Raw genomic sequence first — 14,779 nt, 5'->3', positions numbered from 1 at the left:
ATAATACCGTTGAGAGTAGTGGATTGCGCACCGAGGGGAACCCGAGAATGGTGTTTATTCACCTATAAACCCGATGGCGGAAAAAAACAATCTAACAATGGAGTCGATGCCCATGCGCACAATCACCGAAAAGAGGAGTAACCTACCTTGTTATTGGAAAAGACTTCTTCAAACCAAAACAGAGTGCAAACATCCAGACCCAACACTAGATGGCAGACTTATGCAAAGCATGTAATCTACAGCTCACATGCATCAAACACACATTTTTATTAAATTAAGAAATGTGATGCAAACAAAGAGTTTAATGGGAGCAACAACAAAAAACACTTTACTTTGTGATGTGAAAATGACATTTGCAGAAACTCTATTTCCAAACATTGTTTGCACACTATATAGTTTTATCAGTAAAACTCCATGCCAGTAGGACATTTTGTGGTCATTTCAATGGAAAATGTGCCGATTTCAAATTATAGTGTGCTACCCCTTCATGCTCTTGTCATGTGTTTATTAAAAAAGTGATAGTTCATAAACATGATTTGAGAAACATTCCTGCCCCCACCCGGATGACAATGCAAGTCAGGGGCGCATGTGTATCCAATATATGGCTAGGTTTGCATTATATATGGAGCAAAAGTTTAGTCCTAAATCAAACAAACGCTTTTTTGTACAGCAAACATGCTGAACTCTCATGTTTGAAGGTGCTCTCATATGTATTAATGATGAAAATGGCAGCTCAATGAATTAAAATATTTGCCCTCAATCACATAATTTGAAACCAGTTTATGGGTCAGGTGTGTTATAATTAGGTTGAGTAGATTATTTAAGTCAATAGACCTGCAGGTCTAGTAAAATCTTTATGATTTTACGAGGCCTGGATGGCTGATCCTGCCACCAACTGTCTGTCCATGATCTGGAAGGACCGGACTAAGACGGTTTGGAAGCTGTGGCAGCTTGGGTCTGACCCTCCTTCTATAGCCACAAAAGGGGCGAAGGGCAGACGGGGGACGTGTGGCCACTGGCCCAAGGACATGGCCATAGCCAGTGAGTCTTTATGGCATGACCGGCGTTGGTCCGGATCCATCGCCAGATCCATGGGGAGTCATTGGTGCCGGAGCTGAACCCGATGTAGCCCCCTCTGAGCCTCCCAGGTCCAAAGGCATGCCAGTAAGGTCAGGCTACCCAAATATAAAAATAAATTCTTTGAGCTGGGCAGCGGTCACTCCGGCTCCCGGGAAGGTGGAGAGGAGGAACAAGGCCTAGAACACCATGACCCCTCTGTCGCTTCAGCCGACGGACAGGGAGAAGTTGAAGCATGCTTCTACTTTGTATGTTTTTTGTGCTTCTTACCTGACCGACTCGACGACATCGAGTGGGAGGACAAAGATTTAGGACTCCCGGAGCAGTGCCCAGACCTTCCTCTTGACTGGGACCTTGAACGAAACCTCCAAGGAAAACGGCATGGTGCCACAAGCATCTTTAGAGACCGTTTCCTCAAAGCTTTTAGAGTCATAGCCTGGCAGTCAGAGCACAACTGAGCCATGGTTGCACTCCAGGCACCAGAGAAAAACCAGATGTGGGTTCGTCACCGACATGGTATGGTGACAAGTGCCGCATGGTTTGAACCCAGATGTTTTCATTGACACGAGGAAAAACGTACACACCAAAAAAGTGGTTGACAAAACATCGTAAAAATCCGGTCAAGAAAAGAGACAGTAGCTCTCTTCAAGGACCAGCGGAGGCTAGTGCGAAAAGAAAAGAACTGATGTCAGACGCCGAGGCGATTCCTTTACAGGGGACGCGGACATCACAACGACGAGAACAATGTCACGCGGAGCTGATTGGCATCACCTACTGGTGCGCAGGGGTATTGCCCGAAGGAAAATCTTCTGAATTCAGTCTGATGTCTGGGAAATTCGAAGGTAAGGAATCTGCGGCTAGATGCCTCTAGCAGATTTTTCCTTTAATATGGTAACCATGGTAACACTGGTCAGACAGAATGTAGAAGTGTCATTCAAAGATACAGGTTCAGAACAAATTACCAATTTGAAAAGCAAGTGTCACAACAGGTGTGCATGTCTCTGCAATATCTATCCTTTAGGCTTGACACGCTGTGAGTAGCTTGAAAAAAATTGTTGTACAAGTGCTAAATCTGAACAGAAAAAGTCAAATATGGTGTGCACGTCACCGCAATATGTAAACCTTAGATGAGACCCTCTGAGACTGCCTCCTAAATGCAGGTATGCAGGTCACAGTTAATGCGGATTAGAGTACGTGTGGTGTGCGTCACTGCTATAGTCAACCGTGAGTGACTTTAATTAAATAAAATCAGTACCTGACAAGTACAGCAATCTTCAGAAGAAGAATAACTGCAGCAGTATGTTGAAAAGGTGCCGATTGGCCCTGAAAGGTGGATGCACAATAAGAAGTGCGCTTCCTGCAGGGCCTCTACCCAAGTGGCTTCACGAAGCAGGACATACTGTAGTGCATCTGAAGACAGCTTGCACCTGGAACACGAGTGTGCGTAACCTTGCACAGGAAGGGTGAGCTTGGAAAGGTGTGCGATGCACCAGGAGGTTGTGAGGACTCTACAAGAACGGTCTGGTGCCCAAATAAAAAAAAAAAAAGAACAGATGAGGGATGGAATGCTGAACAACGCAAACATTCACCTCCAGTCACAGATCTGGGTTTAATCCATCGTTGTTTTGCTCACCACGCCATACAAGTTTGGACCCAGCCATATGCAAATCAGTCTTGAACCTACTCCTCATGGTAACAGTCCAGCCCAAAATGCCAGGCCCTCTCCTCCCTGGACCGGAAGGTGCCCAAATGATGGCAGGGTTGCCGGCACACATTGGTCGATTGGCTACCGGTTTGGCTCCACACCCGATGTGACAAAGCACAGGATCCTCCGAAGATGCACAGGTTCGGGGACAGCTCCTATCATCGCCAGCTAAAATGTAGAGGTCGGATCAGGCATCAAAAGGAAGCACAGATGAGGTAAGGTAAGTAAGGGTGATTTATTAAATTTAATAAAGTAACAGGAGTTGCCACACAGACTGACAGGGTCCTCTCCACAGCCTTCACCTCCCCAAATGACTCGACAAACTGTCCGTATTCTGAACTGCCAACATTCTCCACTCTAATGTAACTACATTCTAGAGTGGAGAATGCCGGCAGCCTGGAGAGAACATTACAAAGTAGTACCTGCCTTTGCTGATGGTCTAGTAGAAGAGGGAGTATGATGCAGGATGAGACTGCTCTGAAAAAAAAAACCCTTAGCTCTGGTCAGTCGCTACATTGATGGCTGGTTTATTTAAAGGAGATTTCATTAAGAAGTCTGCCGGCTGAGGTGTGTTTGGAACTGGAAGGTCATAGACTTTGGTCAGTCTGGTTCTTTGCTTACCTTTACATACTGCTCTTGTTCTCTGAAAGTTCATGGGTTTTCTACTGTCCAGAAGGATCTGAATTGAATGAATGTGGTTTAAGAGGTGTATTAAGCTTGAAAAGGGTTTGTAGGGTTGTGCTGCATTTATGAAGATGAATGTTGACTTTTGATGTGGGTTGACTGCAGTTGAGAGATCACTGACTTCCTGTTGCAGTGTTCCCACAGAGAAGTATTTGAATAAATAGTCCAACAGCCTAGCAATCAAGAAGAAAATGCACGTTGAGCCGTTGACCAAGCTCCACAAATTGCTCTATGACTAATCATGATTAGTTGATCTTTTAACAAAGCTAACAAAATGATCAGGAACAGTTTCTGAAGGTTTTCAATTCAGATTAGACAGCTAGTCACAGCTACTCACAAATAAATAAATGACCAAGAACTAACCTCTACAAGTTGCATGAGGTTGTCGAAGAAGGCTTCTTCATCGATGCTCAGTTTGCTGTCCTTGTAAATGATGCGGTAGTGCTCCACCTTCCCTTCGCAACTCACGCACAGCGTGTAGTCTCCGGGGTAGTTGGTGCTCTCTCGCACAAGGAATAGTCCTGTCTCTGGTGGGTGCAGCAGTCGTTCAGCCTGTTCTCTGGTGATCTTACCATGGAACCATCTGCATGGAAAAGCACAAGGATAGAAGGTCTATGAGTTTAGTGATGCAGTAGTGGACAAACCTTCTCCGCTTATCTGCATAGCAAGTGTGTATAGTGGGCTTATTCGTCTCACGCAGAACAAGTTTACATTCTTCTGGGAGCTTGCGCTATCTGAACTCTAGGGCCTCAAGTGCCAAATCGCTACGATGTGTTTGGGGTCTGGGTGTTTGAGCTGATGCTGAGTGAGATGGTCATGACTCTGCAGACGTTTCTCATGTAGGCTGAACAACATCTCCAGTAGCATGATGTACCAAGGTTGCCTGGCCCAGGTTGGCACTACTAGTAAAAGGGGTCATAGACATTTGTTTAATTTAGAGAAAGAAAAAGCATAAGCAAATCTCCCAAGCCAGTTCATCCACAGTGTATTGCCGCACGGCCACCAGCTGCTGCGTGTGCCCCTTGCCTGCCCTCTGCCTCGCTGCCCTCTGCCTCGTCTGCCGGCTGCCGCCGCTGCAGTTGTTTTTGCCCTTGTTTTAACGTGATTTTGTGCCTGCTTGGTCTAACTCTCTTTTTTTTCCCTTGTTTATCGTTATTTGTGCCTGTTCTGCTGTTATTTCATTTTCCCCGTGTTTGCTTCCTTCCTTGCTGTCCGCCTACCTCGGCGCCCTCCGCCCTCCCTTCCCGCCACCGCCGCTTGTCCCCGCCCCTTTTTGCCTTCTGTAACCCTCCCCGCTCCCGCCACCGCCGCTTGTCCCCGCCCCTTTTGCCTTCTGTAACCCTCCCCGCTCCCGCCTCCCAGCTGCTCCGCCCACCCGCGCACTTCGCCTTAAATGGCGACCGTGCGAACGCGCAGCGGCCACGCGCAGCGGGTGCGCCGATTGAGCGCCGAAGGTGCGCCAAAGGTAAGCCCGCCTGCGCCCGTCCACGACCGGATCGCGTCCAGCGCCAGGACCCCTGGCCCACGAAGACCCGACCTACCCGCCTGACGTACTCCGCCGCCACCCTCATCGCTCTCAACACCGGCCGACTCCAAGATTGCCACCAAGCCACACCACGACACACCCACGGACCTTTCAGCTGCCACGCCTGCAAGTTCTCCTGCATCCAGACCAGCCCCGCACCAGCACCCGCCAAGTCGAACACCAGCAGCACCCACCTCAAGTGCATCCTGCTCAACACCCGCTCCGTCCACAGACACGCCATCGAACTCTGGAACCTCCTAGACGCCACAGCCCCTGACGTTGCCTTCCTCACGGAGACCTGGATGAACGCCTCTTCAGCTCCCGACATCGCCATCGCTATCCCAGAGGGCTACAAGATCGTCCGGAGGGACCGAAACGCCAACCAGATGGGAGGAGGCATCGCCATCATCCACAGGAACGCCATCCGTCTCACGACCAGCATCGACAACACCCTGACCAGCGCCGAACACCTGCACTTCCAGATCCACACCAACCCGAACACCACCCTCAGAGGCACCCTGATCTACCGACCCCCTGGACCACGCACGCAATTCAGCGAGGACATCGCCGACTTCGTCAGCCCGCATGCCCTCCCCTCCGCTGACTACATCCTCCTGGGAGACCTCAACTTCCATCTGGAGAACAACAACGACCACAACACCAGCACCCTGCTCGACAACCTCGCCAACCTGGGACTCAAGCAACTGGTGTCCACCCCCACCCACCTCGCCGGACACACACTCGACGCCGTCTTCTCATCCAGCACAGACATCGACTTCAGCCACGCCACAGAGCTTCAATGGACGGACCACAGCTGCGTCCACTTCACCTTTAAGAGAACGACGACTCACCATCACCAGCAACAGGCCGCCCGCAGAAGCTGGAACAAGATCACAGCAGACCAGCTCGCCACCTCCCTGAGCCAGCACCCTCCTGCCAGCTCAGCGAACCCCAGCCAGGCCGCCGACCACCTCACCAAGTGGATCAGCAACTGCGCGGACGAACTCGCCCCGCTGAGGACCCCGCCTAGCAGACCCGGCAGCAAGAAGGCCCCATGGTTCACCGACGAACTCAAGAGCTCCAAGAAGAACTGCCGAGCCCTCGAGAAAGTCTGGAAAAGGGAACCGACACCGGACAACAGAACCTCCTACAAACTTGCTACCCGGAAACACCACCAGCTGATCCGCGCCGCCAAGAAAACAGCATTCAAGGACCGGTTGGACAACAACGCACACAACGGCAAGGAACTCTTCAACATCGTGAAAGAGCTTTCCATCCCCAGCGCAGGAAACAACGACAACACCCCATCGCAAGACCTCTGCAACTCCCTCGCCTCATACTTCCACAACAAGATCACGGACATACACAGTAGCTTCAACAACCAACCAACGCACACCATGACCGACCAACCACCCCCACCCACCACCACCCTCCACGCCTGGACCCCGATCAGCACCGAAGACACCATCCGCACGATGAACTCCATCCACTCCGGATCACCGACCGACCCCTGCCCTCACCACGTCTTCAACAAGGCCGACGCTGTCATCGCACCCCACCTGCGAGACATCATCAACACATCCTTCGACACCGCCACCTTCCCCGAGAGCTGGAAACACGCCGAACTCAGCGCTCTACTCAAGAAACCAACAGCGGACCCCACCGACCTCAAGAATTACCGCCCCATCTCGCTTCTCCCGTTTCCAGCCAAAGTCATCGAGAAGACCGTCAACAAGCAGATGGCGGCCTTCCTCGAGACGAACGGATCCCTCGACCCCTCACAGTCCGGCTTCCGAGCCAAACACAGCACCGAGACCGCCCTCATCGCCGCCACCGATGACATCCGAGCCCTGATGGACAATGGAGAAACAGCGGCCCTCATCCTCCTAGACCTCTCCGCGGCTTTCGACACGGTCTGCCACCGCACCCTAGTACGGCGCCTCAGCAACATCGGAATCAAGGACAAGGCGCTGGAATGGATCATCTCCTTCCTCGACGGAAGAACACAGAGAGTCCGCCTACCACCGTACAAGTCAGAGGCCTCCGAAGTCATCTGCGGCGTCCCCCAAGGATCATCTCTGAGCCCCACCCTCTTCAACGTCTACATGAGCCCCCTCGCGGCCATCGTACGCAAACACAACCTCAGCATAATCTCCTACGCCGACGACACCCAGCTGATCCTCTCCCTGACCAACGACCCCGCCGCCGCCAGAGCCAACCTGCACGAAGGGATGAAAGAGGTAGCCGAGTGGATGACGACCAGCCGCCTGAAACTGAACTCGGACAAGACGGAGGTCCTCATCCTGGGCTCTTCACCCTCCGCCTGGGACGACTCCTGGTGGCCTCCCGCCCTGGGCACCGCACCCAAACCGACAGACCATGCACGTAACCTGGGCTTCATCCTGGACTCCTCCCTCTCCATGACCAGGCAGGTCAACAACGTCTCCTCGGCGTGCTTCAACATCCTACGCATACTACGGAAGATCTTCTGGTGGATCCCCACAGAGACCAGGAAGACCGTCACCCAGGCCCTCGTCACCAGCCGACTGGACTACGGTAACGCCCTCTACGCCGGTACCACCGCCAAGCTCCAGAAGAGACTCCAGCGGATCCAGAACGCCTCAGCCAGACTCATCCTCGACATCCCACGATCCAGCCACATCTCCGGACATCTGAGAGACCTTCACTGGCTCCCCGTCAACAAGAGAATCACCTTCCGCCTCCTCACCCACGCACACAAAGCCCTACACGACCAAGGCCCGAGCTACCTCAACAGCCGAGTCAACTTCTACGCTCCCACACGCCACCTCCGATCAGCCAACCACGCCCTCGCCGCCGTCCCCCGCATCCGAAGAGCGACTACAGGAGGAAGGTCCTTCTCCTACCTGGCCGCCAAGACCTGGAACTCCCTCCCTCCCGACCTGCGCCTGACCCAAGACCACCTCTCCTTCAGGAAGAAGCTGAAGACCTGGCTATTCGAGCAGTAGCGGCACCCCCCCCCCCCCCCCCCAGCGCCTTGAGACCCTACGGGTATGTAGCGCGCTTTATAAGTGTCACTGATTGATTGATTGACTGTGGGTACTTGTAAGAGATGATTCAGCATTTTGTGTTTCTGGGGGGTGGCTAAAGGTTACAGGGCCCCACTGAAGTAAGCAACGTTTAAGAGGACTTGTGGGTTTAACACCCATTTCTGGAACTGCAGAGGTATTATGCTTAGTAGGTCTGCAGAACGGTTGTTCATCCACAGCAAATGCTCTGCTATTGGAGGAATTATTTATTATTCTGCAAATAGCCGAATGCCTAGCCCCCTGGGGAGTAAAGCGGTTAGCGCCAAGTGGATGAGTCTCCATAGTTTTGGCTTTTCCCAAAACTAGATCCTCACCATGGCCCTTCTCTTGAGACCATTGCCTCGTGAAGTACTCTTGAAGTGGGCACACGTACATATGGCAATATATAACACCATCATTCCCAACAGCTTCCTTATCCGTACAGTAAGAGAATGTCATGTCTGAAAACGAGGCAGCAGCATTTGGAATGAATCACCCTCACTTGTTTGGGGTGGGCTATCATGGCAACAGAGCTTAGGCTGGATCATAGGAAGGGTTGGATCTTATTGGAGTTGGAAGTGGGGCTTTTTGGGATTGATGGTGAATCCTAACTTGTGGATTAAGGACATAGCTGCTTTGAGTACATGCTAGGCATTGTTGCTTGCAGCGGTGCATGATTAGCCCATAGTATAGCTGTGGAAAGACGTGGATTGCAATTTTTGCACAGATACGCGACCATCACCGCTAGGTACTTTGTGAACACTATGAGGAGCAGTAATGACCTCATAGGGTAAAACGTCTAACTAGTAGTGTTGACCACTTACTACAAAGCGGAGGTAACAGTGGTAGACAGAATAAAAGGGGATATGGAAGTAAGTGTCTTAAATCTAGTTACACCATGAAGGCTGGAACACAAGGATGATGTTTGGTGGAGAGGTCATGTGAAAGTGGCCTGACAAACAAGTTACATACCTTCGGTAACAATATATCTGTAAGAGACATATTTGTTATAGATTCCTTCCCTTAGAATTACCCCCAGGCGTCAGACTGGATCTGGAGAATTGTTTCTCACCAGTACCCCTGAATGTCGGTAGGTAGCGTCGGTCTACTCCCCGTTAGTAGTCGGCGTCGTGATCGCCGGGATGACGTTGCGGTATCTACATAGATGTGGCCCCTGCGCGATTATATCAGTTCTTTTACATGACATTCCACGCCAGAAGTACAGAGCCAAGCAAGACACTGACCACTGGTGCACAAAACTACAACTCTGAAAGGGAGTCCCTTACTCTACAACTCAGCTCGCAGAACGGGGAGGATGGGAGGTGCGGTAAGGAATCTATAACTAAAATATGTCTCTTACAGATATATCGTTACCGAAGGTAAGTAATTTGTTCATCTGAATGAGACTATTAGTTATAGATTCCTTACCTTAGTATAGATACCCCAGCAATACCAACCCCGGAGGTGGGTCTGCAAACTAATTTCACCCCAGAAAGTCCTGGAGAACTGAACAGCCAAAGAAGCCAACTCTCCGGACTGGACTACCTAGGCAGTAATGTTTAGTGAACGTGTGCCGTGATGTCCACGTGGCTGCCTGGCAGATGTCACTGAGAGAGGCTTCAAGTCCCAAAGCGATAGTGGCTGCCGTCGCCCTGTTGGAATGCGCGCACAGTCCTGCCAGAACAACCAATCTTAGTGCAAAGGACGACCCATCGAGAGATGGTCCGTATCCTCACAGCCCGACCTTTCTTGGCGCCCACATTGCCAACAAAGTGTTGATTGTCCACCTGGAATTGTTTTGTACGATTCAGATAAAATGATAACGCACAGTTTGGATCCAGACAGTGGAGTCTTTCCTCCTCCTTGGAAGGATGCGGGGGTGGGAAGAAGGTGGGCAGAGTGATGGTCTGTCTTATGTGGAAAGTGGTAACCAATTTGGGTAGAAAAGAAGGCCTAGTTCGAAGGACAACCTTGTCCGGATGGACAGCAAAGAAAGGAGGTTTCGAAGATAGAGCCTACATCTCACTCACCCTGCAAGCAGTGGTGATGGCAACCAGAAAAGCAGTTTTTAAAGTCAAGAGTCTGAGAGGACAATTATGTAGTGGCTCGAAGAGAGCGCACATAACGTAAGTCAAGACCAGATTCTAGTCCCAGTGGGGCATTACGAAAGGCATAGGAGGAAAGAGGTGAGTAATGCCCTTAAGAAACCTATTTACAATAGGGAACTTGAAAAGAGAAGGCTGATCAGGAAGGCGAAGAAAGGCAGTAATGGCCGAAAGATAGCCTTTAAGAGTGCCCAGAGCAGAGCCCTGCTGGGCTAAAGAAAGAAGGAAGAGGAGAACCTCAGAAAGAGGGGCAGAAAGGGAATCAACAGCCTTTGCTATGCACATACAACAAATTTGTTTCATCTACAGGCGTATACTGTTTTAGTAGAGGGACGCTTGGCTGCCAAGATGACATTACAGACTTCGGGAGGAAGGTCGAAAGCTGTCAACTGTCGCTGCTCAATCTCCACGCAAGGAGGTGGAGGCTGGACAGGTCTAGTGGAGGACCATCCCCTGCTGCTGCGACAGAAGATTCTCCCGAAGAGCCAATCCGATGGGAGGATCAACGGCCATGTTCAAGAGCTCGGGATACAAAACTCTTTGTGCCCAATCCGCAGCCACACGAATGACTTGGTTCTGGTCACGCTTGATCTTCTTCCGCACTCTGGGCAGAAGAGGTATAGGCGGAAACGTGTATGGAAGACCGCAATTACACTCACTACAAAAAGCGTCGCAGAGAGTGCGCCGCCATGGAAATTCCAGCACGCAGAACGGCTGGCATCGCGAGTTCTCTTCGGTGGCGAACAGATCTAACCAAGGCTCTTCCCACTGCTGAAAGAGACCGTGCGCCACCTCTGAATGAAGACGCCACTTGTGATCCATCATGCACAGGCAGCTGAGTTTCCCCACCCTGGCGTTCAGAGAACCTGCCAGGTTTTGAACTACCAGGGACATGCCCTGATGTTGCAGCCACGTCCAAAAGGCGAAGAACATCTTGACATAGTCGACGGCCCCACCCAGTTTGTTGTGGTATCACATGGAGGTGGTGTTGTCCATTAACACCTGCACTACACTTCCTTTGACAGAAGCAAGGAATGCCTTCAGTGGCAGACGAATCGACCAGAGCTTCAGAAGGTTGATGTGGAGCCTGGACACAGCTGGAGACCAGAGGCTTCCGATCTCTGCCTTTCCCATGTGGCAGCCCCATCCCAGGAGTGACGTATCTGTCACCACTGTCAACTCTGGTTGGGGAAGAGAAAGGGATCTGCTGTTGACCCGATCCTGGTCCATTAGCCACCACTGCTATTGGTGTGCAGTGCACTCTGAGATCTGGACGCAATCGGAAAGATTCACCTGATGCTGCGCCCACTGGAACTTCAGGTCCCACTGCAGAGCCTGCATATGCCACCTGGCATCATCCACCAGCAGGATGCAGAAGGCCATGAGGCCCACCAGCCAAAATCCAGGAGAGAGGCTGAAGCATCGTTATCATAGCCTGAATATCTAGGACTCGCTGCTCGGGAGGATAAGCCCAAAACTGGGCGTTATCCAGAACTACTCGGATGAAAAAGAGCACCAGAGAGGGAATCAGGTGTGACTTCGGCACATTGATAGTGAACCCCAGCGAGTGCAGGAGGTCCGCCGTAGTTTGAAGGTGGGAGATGACAGCCTGGGGCGAACTCGCCTTTCACAGCCAGTCGTCGAGATGAGGGAAGACTAGAACCTCTGATCTGCGCAGATGAGCTGCGGCCACCGCCATCACTTTCGTGAACACCCGAGGGGTGCTGGTTAGGACAAAGGGAAGCACAGTAAACTTAAAATGGTCATGGCCTACCGTAGGTAAAGCCTGTGGGCTGGCAGGACAACGCTACCATCCAGTCTCCAGGGCCAAGGACAGACAGGACCTGAGGTAATATCAACATTTTGAACTTCTCATTCCAGAGAATGCGGTTGATGTCCCTGAGATCCAAGATACTATGCAGGTCTTTGTGCTTCTTGGGTTCCAGGAAGTAGTGGGAATAATAAACACGACCTACTTCTGGCACACAAGCTCCCTTGACCAAGAGAGCTGTAGCTTCCTGACGGAATAGGGCCAAGTCATCCTCCAACATGCAATGGAGTGTTGCTGGCATGGAGAGAGGGGTAGTCTCGAAGGGGAGGGAGTAGCCCCTTCGGACTATCAGCAAAACCCACCTGTCCGACATGATGTTGTGACATTGGGGGAGGTGATGGTGAATCCTGCCACCCACTGGCAACTGGAGGCCTTGAAAGGTCGGTCTAGGAAGGTTTGGAGGCAGATGCAGGGGGGGCATTGGTGGACTGGCCTGCCCTCTGGCCCCGGACCCACGATGCCGGGTCCCACGTCCCTGGCCACGCAGTGGCTGGGTGGCTTGTGTGGCCCTGGGTGGAAGGTGGTGGGGCCCTCCTTCCATGGCCACGAAAGGGGCAAAAAGCAGACTGCATGGGGTGAAATAGCTGCAAAGCCCAACCTGGCCGTAGCTCTAGAGTCCTTGAAGTGCTCGAGCGCGTTGTCTGCCTTGATGCCAAACAGGCGACAGCCATCAAAGGGCATGTCCAAAAGGGTAGATTGGACATCCCCAGAGACGTCAGAGGTTCTCAGCCAGGCATAGCGTCTGAGGGCTACTGACGTGGAAATCATCCTACCCAGCGAGTCGGCAGTATCCAGTCCACACCAGATGGTGAACTTTGCTGTGTCTTAACCTTCAGCAACAACGCAGGCAAGCGCGGACTGGGCCTCCTCAGGGCACTGTGGCAGCACTTACACACATTCAGTGTGGGACACGGTTGCGCAACAGCCCAAGAGACATGCGGTGTTCATGGACCGCAGTCCTAAGCTGGCGGAAGAAAACATCTTCTTCCCAAGAGTGCCCAGTTTCTTGGATTCCCTATCTTGAGGAGCTGTCAGGAAAGCGCTTCCTTTCGAAGATGAGGCTTGGACCACCAAGCTCTCGGGGGTAGGGTGTTGGGAGAGGAAAAGTGGGTCGCCCGGTGCTGTGCGGAGGTGTCAGGCGATCATCCTATCCACAAGAGCCCCTGTACTGGCGTTGGACCAGGAGCCCAAAAGGACGTCAGTGAGGGCCTCATTGAAAGGCAGGAAGGGCTCCGAAGAGGCTGCTACCGGCTGAAGCACCTCATTCAGGAGGTTAGTCCTGTCCAACACCATAGGTGTCCAACACCATAGGAAGCTCAAGGCCCATGGCCTAAGCCGCCCTACGAAACACCACAGCATAGGAAGCTCCCTCCTCCGTAGCCACGGTGGAGGAGAAAGCATACCAAGGTCTGGGGAAGTATCCAAACCACTGGTATCACACATCTAGTCTCTCCAGTCCGGCTCTTCAAGCTGGTCTGCCAGATGGTCAACAGACCCCTCCCAGTCCTCCTCACCCTCCTCTGGCCGCCACACAGGGCAGTAAGGAACGCCAGGGAAGAACAGCTGTACAAAAGTACCCTCCGGCTCCGTGTCCAAGTCGAAGGGGAGGCCGGGGTCGACACCGGCATCACAGGTGGCAGAGGCATCGTGCTGCACAAGAAAGTGTATTGTTTCTCTTCTAAAAACCGCATCAATAAAAAGCAGAGATGTATAAAATGATGTATAAAAAGATGTATGAAATCACCATTCCTAGTGGCGCCGATCCCTGCATGGGAATCGCCAACCAGGATCGACTAGGGAAAGGCAGCCTTTGAAAATCTACAAATAGGTATTTTGCAACATGAAATGTCACAGATTACCTTTATAGGTAAGGATTTTGGGGTTGGGTACCACCTTTGACAAACCATAGAGGGAGGAGATAACCAATGCTGCACTGTTACTCCGGAAAATATGAAAGGAAAATGATCAGAATTCTTTTGCAATCCGAACCTTCAAATTATGAACTCCTTTGTTTGCCTTCCTAGCCGCTAGCTTGTCTCACCCAACCTTCGTTTATGGAAGGACATTCACATTTGTGCAAGGCAGTGCCTTCTTTCCCTGGCACCAGCATTATGCTCTGTGCTACACTCGCCATCCACGACTGCTCCTATATTCATCCTTCTTTGGGATCAAACGAGCCATACTACTACACTATCCTATACCACTCATACTCTTGGAATGTGTGTTTCCTTAAATCCTATAGTGCAAATCCTAGGTCCCATCAGAATCTGAGACACACGATTACCAGATGACTATCAAGGATGCTATGCTCCAGGCATGAGATGCTCCTTTCCAAGTCACGTCTTTCAGGTGTGCTAATTTACTTGGATCAACTGAGGCTAATGGCTAGCACGATTACAATTCCCAGAACACACGAAACAGTTAAATAAAAAAATCCCATAGCAACAAGCTAACTAGCTGGAGACATGAAATCACCCTATGAAGCAAATCCTAGGTCCCTTCAGTGCCGGAGACATACGATTACCAGATGACTGCCTATCATGAAGAATGCAAATCCCTGCTTTCAGACATCAGTTTTGTAATTCATTAATATGAAAAATAGCTACTCCACGGCTGTAGTGCTGGAGTCTACAGAGCCTATGATTAACTAGAACAGGAAGTGAACAGAGAGCAGCTTTTTAAAAAAAATAAAATTAACTATCTTTTTCAAAAATATGACATACAGTAATTAAGTAGACATTTCGTGCAGTTAGCTATTATACATGAGTTGGGTTCACCAACGGATAGAAATACTGTTACTTACAA

At 51.1% G+C, this 14,779-nt stretch overlaps 1 protein-coding gene across 6 annotated transcripts in view; it reads right to left on the bottom strand.

The window, feature by feature from the left end:
* CSK (C-terminal Src kinase) overlaps nucleotides 1–14,779 on the bottom strand; it is a 528,738-nt gene that overhangs the window by 241,476 nt on the left and 272,483 nt on the right. For all 6 annotated transcript variants that reach the window (XM_085643801.1, XM_085643797.1, XM_085643802.1 and 3 more), the window contains one exon: nucleotides 3,830–4,049. In XM_085643801.1, coding sequence (XP_085499927.1) covers nucleotides 3,830–4,049 — 220 coding nt within the window. The remainder of the gene's footprint in view (nucleotides 1–3,829; nucleotides 4,050–14,779) is intronic.

This window comes from Triturus cristatus, chromosome 3_1, assembly GCF_964204655.1.
Source record: "Triturus cristatus chromosome 3_1, aTriCri1.1, whole genome shotgun sequence".
Taxonomy (NCBI): Eukaryota; Metazoa; Chordata; class Amphibia; order Caudata; family Salamandridae; genus Triturus; species Triturus cristatus.
Note: the sequence above shows the minus strand (reverse complement) of the source record. Positions and strands in the feature narration are given on the sequence as shown.